The 11,232-nt window shown below is 29.5% G+C and overlaps 1 protein-coding gene across 4 annotated transcripts in view; it reads left to right on the forward strand.

The window, feature by feature from the left end:
* The window catches only part of LOC116777584 (V-type proton ATPase 116 kDa subunit a 1-like), a 19,339-nt gene extending 8,402 nt beyond the window's left edge, over nucleotides 1-10,937 (forward strand). The window contains exons 1-15 of one of the 4 annotated variants that reach the window (XM_032671216.2): nucleotides 960-1,203; nucleotides 2,805-2,984; nucleotides 3,363-3,523; nucleotides 4,447-4,612; nucleotides 4,992-5,168; nucleotides 5,675-5,887; nucleotides 6,306-6,456; nucleotides 6,583-6,744; nucleotides 7,270-7,478; nucleotides 7,557-7,666; nucleotides 7,737-7,861; nucleotides 7,957-8,192; nucleotides 8,288-8,498; nucleotides 9,263-9,437; nucleotides 10,084-10,937. In XM_032671216.2, the coding sequence (XP_032527107.1) occupies nucleotides 1,087-1,203; nucleotides 2,805-2,984; nucleotides 3,363-3,523; nucleotides 4,447-4,612; nucleotides 4,992-5,168; nucleotides 5,675-5,887; nucleotides 6,306-6,456; nucleotides 6,583-6,744; nucleotides 7,270-7,478; nucleotides 7,557-7,666; nucleotides 7,737-7,861; nucleotides 7,957-8,192; nucleotides 8,288-8,498; nucleotides 9,263-9,437; nucleotides 10,084-10,216 (2,526 nt within the window). In that variant the 5' untranslated portion in view covers nucleotides 960-1,086 and the 3' untranslated portion in view covers nucleotides 10,217-10,937. The other 3 variants (XM_061526588.1, XM_061526589.1, XM_061526590.1) reach the window with 3 other exon arrangements.
* The last annotated feature ends 295 nt before the right edge of the window (nucleotides 10,938-11,232 follow it).

Raw genomic sequence — 11,232 nt, forward strand, 5'->3', positions numbered from 1 at the left:
TATTTTTATTGCTCCGTATTTAATATAAATTATGATAACGAGCTTTTTAAAGGATCACTTGAAATTGTGTTTTTAAAAGAATTTCTTAAAAATGTTTTATATGTTTTTAGTAGACAATGTTGTTTATTACATAATTGAATCCTCAGTACCTCCAAACCTGCTATTATTAATACTCCTTAATTTACCAGAAACTATAAATTGTAAAATTTTGTTTTATCTAGTTCAGCCTTGGCAACGGTTGATGTGTGTGCAGAAAATAGGCCTATAGACTCTAGGGATATTGCAGCCTACCTCGAAAGTTACTTCTATAATAGTAAATTATTTGACTGCCTGCGGGTCTTTAGGGATCCAAGAATAACATAAGGAGTTTGGGTTACTGAAAATGAACGCATTTTAAATTGGGCTTTGTAGAATCATTGTCAAAGATACAAAAAAGCTTTTTCTCCAATTGAAAGTTGTTAATTGGATATTATTTAAATAAAATTAAGTCTTATAAAAAGTAATCTAACATTTTTCGACGGATGTGGCCCTAGGCTTCATTGTTATTGTAGGGACAAGTACCTATAGTTTATCTTCTTTTCCAAGCCTAACATCTATAAAATATGTATATACCAAGCAAAACTATAAAATGGGCTCAGCTTTATTCATATAAATACACAGACAGACATTTACAGAGTTTCACATTTATAACATTTTTGTTGCTACGACTTTGATGTTAGCCAGAAATGTGTTCCAAAACAAATACAAATATTATCTTGCAAATGTCTATTGAATTTAAAATAAACATATGACTTATTACTTAAGTTAAGTTATCTTTGTACTTTGTTTCCAATCATTACAGGTCTAATATTTTTAATTCAACTTTGAATACGGATCTAAATGAAAAAAAAATGCAATATTAGCCGCACGACTTGGATTATAAAGAAAAATATGTCATTCAAATAGGCGAGTGTTCTTTTTGATTGAATGTGATTGTCAATAAGTGAAAAATTTACTGAATATCAAAAGAAAATAAGAAATATAGTATTTATTCGCTTGTATTGCGATTTTTAGATACAAAAAAAGTGATTCATTTGTCATCCAAACATGGGATGCATGTTGAGAAGTGATCTTATGACATTTTGTGATATATTTATCCAGCCTGAAACAGCCTTCGAAATTGTCGCCCATTTCGGAGAGATGGGCTGCGCACAATTCGTAGATGTTAGTATATAGTTCCAAATGAATAGATTCTAAGAATGAGAAGTAAAACTAAGAATATATATGGAAATATTAAGGGATTGTTTTTTAAATTGGAATGTTTCAATATTTTTTATATGGGAATGTTTCAATGTAGCTTCCTAGAGAGTAGTAATAAATAAACAATTATATAGTTATCATGAATCGAGATGCTTTGGATTATTAATAAGATTTGATGTTTTTTAGTTGAATAGGTGAAATATCTGGTCTCAATTTTTTGATAGATATGTTAAGCTGATTCTTAAAGACTTTTGTCTGGTAAGGAAAGATATAGAAATTTTTGTACTAAAAAAATATCAGTGCTTCGTTTTGTATACTATTATGTAACATAAATAATTATTTTCATGATATATGACATAAGATAGAATATAATATAAATAGCTTCCTGGATATATCAATGACATTGTCCACAAGCTCTATCTTAGATTCAAATGTTAGACGGTTAGGTAATGGGTCGTGTTTATGCCACATATAATAGCACTTGATGTCAAAAATAATAAGAAGGATGATCTAGCTTAAGAAAAGTAACAAAATAGTTATCTTTTCTGAGGTCAGCAAGAATTTAATTTTTTTGTGTGATGTGCATTTAGCCTTCACATTGCTTGCTTTTTAACTACCGTTACCAGCTTCCAGCAACTAAAGAAATAATAAAAGTTAACCTGCTGAATGTGATTTATTTTCTAAATGTGCCGTTTTTTATTTATACCAAAATAGCAAAAAAAACAGTCTGGAGTCAATGTGTTGTTTCTTATAATTAAGTTTGCATTACTTCAGCAACAATGAATTGAAAAAATATTGTATTATACTTTTATAAGCATTATATTTTCATGAATATAAATATATATTTATAAAGCATAAAGTATTAAGCACTTATGTAGTGTAGACATATGTATATACATATATCGGTGAATAATGTATACATAAGATGCTGATGAAATGAGGTTTCCAAGCTTAATTTTTATATCATTTAATGATGTTATAAATTCATTGAAAAAGGATTCATAATAATCCCTAACTTAAAATTCTCTTCGGCCCCAGGAGGTTAAAAGGAACCTCATTAGTTGCAGTGGTGGTATATTTAAAGCTAGGGTAAGTCCAATATAACGAGATTGTTAAAACAAACTTATTTAGTTACGAAGATTCAATTTATTTTTGATTGCTCAATGGAAATAGTAGTTCGTGGGAATTTTCAAAAATGACTCCGTAATTTTTACTAATTCATTTCTCATTAACAACAATACTTTAATTTAGTACTAAATATAGGTATTACTACAGAAAATAAAACAAAGGTAATATTCAATATGTTATATGTTGTAAGAATAGTAATTTACAATAAAAATATATAATATAGTATATTTATGTCTATTCGAATGTTTGGATTTAATATTTATTAATTTATAAAAAATCATTATTATAATAAAATTTTGATGAGCTTTAGGAAACTTTGATCTCGTTTTTTAAACTTAACTTTTTGAGTACTATAACAAGCGGACCGAAAATAGAGATATTCTATATAACATTGGTCGAATAGTCTCTTCAGGACTAAGTTTTAATTTCACTTTTAGATGACACCAGATGTTAAGGCCTTTCAAAGAAATTATGTCACGGAAGTTTGTCGTTGTGCTGAGATGGAACGAAAACTCCTATATATGGAATCAGAAATGCTAAAGGATAACATCGAGATAGTCATGTATGATAGTCTAAAGCCAGCAGCGCTGCCTCTTAATGAATTGAGTGCATTGGAAGTAAGACGCAGGATTAATATTTTTATTAACTATAAATATTGTTTTACTTCCCAACTTCAGTCATATTATAAGTACACAAGTATGTAGTGATATAGAAAATTATGATGTATGATGATACATGGATGGACATAATAAATTTTCAGATGTAAGTATGTAATGACTGATGGATGAATGAGGGCATTGATCGTGGATAAAACTTTTTCTTTACTTTTACACCAAAATAATAGTATCAATATATATCAAATATGTATCAAAATAGTGCCAATGTACTATATATATATTCTGAACTTGTTAGGAATGTGTTAATATTAAATAAATAATTTTTACACACTTGAGAACGACTAGAAAGCTGTGGTAAGTGTAACATTTTTTTTTTAGAATATTATTGACAAATGGGAAAGTGATGTCATTGACATGTCAGAAAATCAAACTACCCTTTTGAAGAATTATTTAGAATTGACAGAAATGAACTACGTTCTGAATAATATTGGACCAATGTTAGGGGAATCAGAAATGACAGAGGAGGCCATATTTGGAAAGTAAGAAATGTGTTAAACACTACTTGTACGTCTTCTTTATGGAAAGCAATACGTTGAATCGTAGTTTTAACAACTATTTAGTCTTCAGAAATTAATATTACTGCTGATAAAAAAAAGTCACTACAGTTGTGGCTTTGATTGTAAGAGTAAGTTATAAATAACCTACTATTCCCAAATTGTTCCAATTAGAATTACGTGTAGTTTTTTCAACAATAGCCTTCTAAACCGTATACCATAGTTTTGAATAAAGGTATCAACTTGCAACCATTTTATCTTGGTTCTGCTCACGAAACTAATGTTATAAACATTATTGGATTGCGGTGAAAATCAATGAAAAGGTATGTAAGAGCTAGGTATGAAGAGGTAAATAATAGAGGTAGATAAATAAAAACTTTTATACGTTTTGTTAAAACAAAACATTCGTTCCTACTGATTGTACTCTATAAGAACATTTTTAAAAACTCTTACATCTAGTCAAATTTAACCTGAAAATTGATCAAGCTTTATTTTCAAAGTACAATTACGTGAACGGATAGATTTAGTATTATCATGTGGTTTATTAAAAATGTATAGGTTCATGTTAATTGTAAAACATCAAAGGCGGCTGCAAATGACGGGACGAACGGGATGAAATTGCAGCCTTCGTCGTTTTGCTAGGGAATTTGATTATCGACAATAAACGTTATCAAATTTCAACCTTACGGCAAACTCATTTAGATGACAAAAGGGTCTTATATATTACGATATTATTTGAAGTTATGTCGTATCTTTCGCCTTTGTCTGAATTTTCATTAAGACCACGTTCAATACATTTCCATATGACTATGAATCACATCCTATTCTAAATTTATATAAGTCAGTTCTTTGAGCGTTTCCTTTCACCTTTTATATTAACAGCGCTCTTAAGTATCGATTACTTGTAGGACCGCCGCAGGTGATACAGGCTTACAAGGTCGGCTATTCGTAATTAGCGGCGTTGTGAAACGATCGAGATCTTTCCCTTTTGAGATGATGATGTGGAGGGTATCTCATGGAAATATTTACTATCGATTAGCATCGCAGGATACAATATTACAAGACCCAGTAACCGTAAGCTGAACATAAATTTAAACTGATATGATAGTTTTAATCGTTTAATATTTAATAATCCTACCGTTACATGATTGCTATATAATGTTTTTTTTAGCAGTTAAACAGTTTGATGTTTGACTATTTTAAATTATAACTTTTTTAACAAGTCGTCCGATAGATAGGATTTAAAAATATTTTTATTTTCAAAGCGGTGTTACTTAATCATTTTGTTCCTTACTTTATTTTTTAATTAAAGACAGGAAACTAAAGGTAAGACAAAGGATTAACATTTAATTTTATATATGGGTTGAAACTATTATTTTGCTTTATTTTACCCCGAAGTTATCTCTATACGTTACGAATATCTATTTTGGTATAATTTCATGGTCTGTGACAGGGTCAAGACATTCGAAAAGTCGCTTTTCTAGCGATATTCCAGGGTGAGCAGTTATCTGCTAGACTTGAGAAGGTCTGCTCCGGCTTTCATGTCAATATGTACACATGTCCGCAATCATATAATGATCGGATGGATATGATGATACAGCTAGGAACTAGGATCGGTGATTTGGAACAAGTAATAATTTTATATTTATCTTAAAAAAACTATGTCTGTTTTTGTTAAATCAAATTATTTTCCCTCCCGATGACGCTGTCAAAGCCAATAGGGCAAACAGCTGCGGTCTAGTCGTAGCTAGAAAAGAAAAGAAAATTATTTTCCCCTAAATTAAAAAATGTATATGTAGAGACTGTTTGAAGTTTAATTTCATATCCCAATTACAAAACCGACCAAGTTTCAGATAAGATATGTATATTCATACTTTACCGGATTTTCGAGACCCTTTGTAAAAAATATTTTTTTTATTGCGCCCTATTCTTCCTGAAGATAAAATGACGAAACAGGACATTGTGATAGCTTTAAGTGTTTTCTAAATTTTTGTTCACAAAATAATGATTGTGAAACTCTAGTTTAAAAATTCTAATTTTGAGTTAGCACTTAATTAACTTAAGTGTGAGTAGACTTTGTCATAACTGTAAATAATAAAATAGATAGTCAAAAGTAAAACAGTATATTTATTTCAGGTGATGAGTAAAACTAAATATTATCGGTGTAAAGCTCTACGGACAGTGAGCAAACAATGGGATACTTGGATGGTGCAAATCAAAAAGTCTAAAGCTGTTTATCACACAATGAATATGTTTACTTTAGATATTACGAGAAAGTGTCTGATTGGGCAGTGTTGGGTTCCGGATACTGATCTGCAAAAGGTTGAAGATATGTTAGCACGTATAACGGTAAGCTATTATCATTATTGCAATATAATAGGATTTTTCTATAAAATTTTTATACATATGTAAAATACATTTTTTTTCTCTCTTATAATGATGCAAATTAAGTATTAACCATGGACAAATAAATCAAATTTCTAATGTCTGTGATGTATTTGTTTTTTTTTTTTGATAGCACTTACTGTTCATTGCTAAGTCGTAAATAGTGGTAACTACTAAATATACAAATACATGTCTGAGTAAATATACACTAGTAACATAGTAGTGTAGTGCAGTAGTTGAAGTACAAAAAATACTTACGAAATTAATATATTTTTAAAATAATTTGAAAGGAACAGTTAGACTGAAAGATTAATTCAATTTCAAGATTGGAGTTGTTAGGTGAAAAATCATTATTCCATTGCAATGAGTGTTCTATTTTTAGGAAAAAGAAGGGTCTAACGTTGAATCTTTTATATTGAAGTCCGACGATGCCGACGAACCACCCACTTACCATCGCACTAACAAGTTCACTAAAGGTTTCCAGGCGCTCATCAACGCCTATGGCGACTCCACTTATAGGGAATTGAATCCCGGCAAGAATTTTTTAACATTTTAATTAATAATTTTTACACATTTTTTTAAAATTATGACAACAAATTGTAATTTATCATCTCCTTATTTAATTGATTAATTCATGTCATATTTTGTTATACCGCCAGGTTTATACACGATAGTCACATTTCCGTTTTTGTTTTCTGTGATGTTTGGAGACGTCTGCCATGGGATTATTCTCTTGTCTTTTGCGGGATGGATGGTATGGGTAGAAAAAGATCACATGGACAAAAGATCTAGAAATGAAATATGGAATATTTTCTTTGGTGGTGTGTGTTCTTTGGTTAATAGCTTTAATAATAAGAAGGAAGCTTCGGTGATGATAAACAATTACTGTCCTCTTAATTCTTTCTACAAGTTCGCATCGTAGCCCTTCCTAAGCTGTCTCACCAGTTTTCCATTTATAAATCTTTGATCACAATAGTTTCAACTTAGGTTTATGGATGTTTCAAACATTTCGTACGTAATGTGCCGATGCAAAACTCTTGTGAAGGCGCTTTAGTGTTTTGATGTTTTTATTATATTTAAATTTTTAACAGATATTTTCCTAAGTAAAAAAAATTCATAGTTAGTCATAATTATATTTGAAATAACATGTAAATTAAAATTTTGTAAACATTGATTACATAAATTTTCCAATAACTTCATAAACACAGGTCTATTTTTGTATTAATGTATCATAACTGTGACCGCCTGTGGTGGGTTGAAAGTAAGACCTGTATTAATATGTTTGTTGCATTCCTATTAGCTGTATGTATTAAACGAACCATTAAGTTAAATAAATGATTGTTCAGGTCGCTACGTTATATTGATGATGGGGATATTTACATTATACACAGGATTTCTATATAACGTTTTTTTCTCCAAATCAATTATTCTTACAACTCCATATTGGAAAAATACTTTTGATAGGGAAACAATTGAGAACAATCATTACATTGAGTTGAACCCGGTGTTTGAAACAAATCCACCCTATATATTCGGCGTGGACCCTGTTTGGGCGGTAATATTTAGATACGTGAAAGTGAATTACGAATCATATTTATTTTATTTATTAAGTTTTGTTAATATACTTTTTCAGCTTGCGAAAAATAAAATAATGTATTTGAATTCATTGAAAATGAAGTTATCCATCATAATTGGTATTATCCATATGATGTTTGGCCTATCCTTAAGTCTCTTCAATCACCTGTAAGATAAAATTATTGGTTGTTATGGCTATTTTCCAACATAAAATATTGTAGTGTAAATTTTCTTTTAGTTATTTTAAGCGCCGATATGCAATTTTCTTGGAGTTCATTCCTCAGATATTATTTTTGACTTGTCTGTTCTTTTGGCTTGTGACTTTGATGTATATGAAGTGGTTTATGTTCAGCGGAAAATATCGTAAGCTAATATATATATATATATATATGTTTGATATGGTTCCGTGCTATTTAAAAAAATGTGTGATAATAACCAATATTAACTTATCTTTATAGGTGAATTAAAACGAAGTGCTGGCTGCGCTCCCTTGATTCTGATATTGTTTATTGACATGGTTCTTTTATCAACGTCAAAACCGGTTGAAGAAGACTGTGATGCTTACATGTTCAGTAACCAGGAACGTTTTCAACGATTATTGGTCATAATTGGAGTAATTTGTGTTCCAATCCTATTATTTGGAACACCGGTATATCTCAATAAGGCCAATAAGAAAAAGAAAGCTGAAGCCCTTGTAATATTATTAAAATTTTTCTTTAATTTTGATTGTAAGACCAATATGTAACTAAATTATGTAATGTTTTTATCGCCGTGGCTTTTAATTTACAGAAAAAGGTTAGTCAATTTCGAAGGTATCAGCGGCGTGAATCCGATAACAAGCGAGTGGAAGATAAAATACTAAAAGAAGTAGCAAAGTACTCAGTACCTTTTGGCGAACTAATGATTCATCAAGCTGTGCACACGATCGAATTTGTACTAAGCACTATATCCCACACGGCCTCCTACCTACGTCTGTGGGCGCTGTCCTTAGCACATGAACGTAAGGCTAACTTTTAATTAATATCGAATTTGAATGTTTGTCTTTTTTATGATTATTAAAGTTTTACATATATCGTCGCTGTAAACATCAATATCGATTTATAAAATCTGTGTTGGAATATTTAATTTAAAGGTGTTCTTTTATTTTGAATTAAAAAAATTAAACCTTAATATTATTGAATAATTGCATATCAGAATCAAATTATTAATTTAGATTTTTAAATCAAATTTTACAATTTATCAACAATATATCCTCAACGTCAGTGTGCTCTATTTATTTCAATAAGTCTCGCATATAATCTCGAAAACATAATATTGCACAACTTTTGACTAAATGACTTAAAAAATAAAGCCTTTCCCTATCTGTAATATGTCAAGCGCGTTATAATTGGAAAAGGTATGCTACTGCGTAAAAAGTTCTTATACGGTCACTATAACTTCATTAAACAAAATCTATTTATCCTTTGAAAGTAACTTGGCGGGAAACTAATTTGCATATTGTTTAAGTCCATCAACATAGACATTAAAGAATTTAAAATAAAAAACGTTTCAAAAAGTTTTTCTTTTACGTTTTGACTTTTGTTAACTTATAATCTAAAGAAGTGTAAACATCGAAACTCAAGATCTTATATTACATTTAACGTAAGCTTCTTACCATTGGTTACTAAAAAAAATTGTGGTTATTAATGTAGTGTTACTACTACTTTAGTTATAATATAATTATAGTAAGTATAACTTTTCTTTCATTTTTGCTGATATTTTCAGAATTGTCGGAGATGTTATGGGTAATGGTGTTTGCTAAGCTTGGTTTACGAGAATATTCAATGACTGGCGGTGTTAAAATATTTCTCATATTTGCTGTTTGGGCGGTCTTCAGTCTTTCAATCTTAGTAGTTATGGAAGGATTGTCCGCGTTCCTTCATACTTTACGATTGCATTGGTAAGAAAGCACTTATTTAAATTTTCTATGTCCAGATTTTTTTTGTTATTACATTATTCTTTTTTGCTTCATTTCCTGAAAGTTGACAAACTAGTTGTGACTTAATAAATATACATTAAAAAAAATGCAACAATGTGGTCGTTTGCAAATGTACGAGGCGCCCTGCAGTTGCGTACATTTCCAAATCCTTTATCATAGGATTGAAATATTAAAAACACCATTAGAGATTAAAAGGATTCTTTTAAATTATTAATATTTAGTTTCACAAGCTTTAGATTTGATAACTCTTTTCTTTATCAAAGATACACACATATTTTAAAGATCAACAACAACGTCGCAATGCATGCAAGGCTTTTGCCCTCGTTTATTAATTTACTAACACCCTATCAGTGGACTAACTGACGAGATAGCGCCAATATTGTGTGTTTTGATTAGCATGATTACTATGTCAGATTTTTCTTAAATGCCGGAGAAATATTATTAAAAAACCCGAACGTAATGTAAAAATTTTCGGTTATCATTGAGATGGTTTAAATAATATTAGCTTAGAAATGTTTATAGATATAAGAATAAAAAAAAGTTACATTGGAAAAATAAGATTAAGAGATTATTGAAACAAATATATTTGACGTTACTATAATTTCAGGGTTGAATTTATGAGCAAGTTCTATTCTGGAACAGGCTATCCGTTTAAACCCTTTAGTTTTAAAGCAATTTTAAGCGGCGAAGGCAAAGATGACAAATCTGAGGCAATGTGTAAGAAGAAGGTCGCAAATTAATTTGTAAATGGATAAAGGGAAGATGTAATAATAACTTTCTATAAGATGATTTTAGGTTTACATGTAATAATGATATTGTTTTCTGTTAAGTGACTTTAAAGATAGTAAAAGTATATTTTAAACTTTTAAAAAGATGTAATTCTTTTATAATAAGAATTCTTTACAAAATCTGTTTTTTTTTGTAACTACGGGCGTTAAAGATTTGTTTTCCAATTATTTAGAATTTATTAGAAATAATTCAGAAAACTTACTCACTACTTCGAATCCTTATAATACTATTTAAGTTATATTAAACCTTCGTCGTATCGTAAAAATAATGCAATATATATTTTGATTTTTGGGAATGGTGTTATTAAAGTGTAAAATAGTTTTTACACCGAAGTATGATGAATGAAATATGTCAAAACAGTTTTTTTGTGTGCAAAAACATGATTAAAAAAAGCATCGCTATTGCATTCGACCTAAAATTAAACAATACGATACGATGTATCTTTTTATACTATTTTGTTACTGGAAAAGAGTTTTATTTACCGTGTCTATTTTTTATAAAGTTCAGTTCATTTTTATTTGCTATATTCTATCAAACTATGGTTAACAATGAAACTGTTAGTTTGTTAGCTGCTATTAAAGAGTCGTTATTTTTTTTTTCATGTTAAGCATTTAGTGTATTTTGAAAACAAAATAAATGCAAGGAACCCTTTAAAATGATGTTTATTTTATGTGGTATATTTTTAAGATCCCATTTAAAGTCATAAAATAGATAAAAGAACAGTTGTCATTATTGATATACAATAAGTATTTTTTTTTACACTTAGTATCTTAAATAGCCATTATTGTGTCAGACTTATTCCATGACTTGTATGCAAGTATGATTCACATTGGCATTTTAATGACACTGGGTCTAGTGCTATTTTCAAACGACTTCAAAGAAAAGGAGGAAGTTATTAAGTCGTCTATAATTTTTATTGTTTTGCTACCTTATAACTTTCGACTGGGTGAAGCGATTTTCATGTTTT

The sequence above is a fragment of the Danaus plexippus genome, chromosome Z, assembly GCF_018135715.1.
Source record: "Danaus plexippus chromosome Z, MEX_DaPlex, whole genome shotgun sequence".
Taxonomy (NCBI): domain Eukaryota; kingdom Metazoa; phylum Arthropoda; class Insecta; order Lepidoptera; family Nymphalidae; genus Danaus; species Danaus plexippus.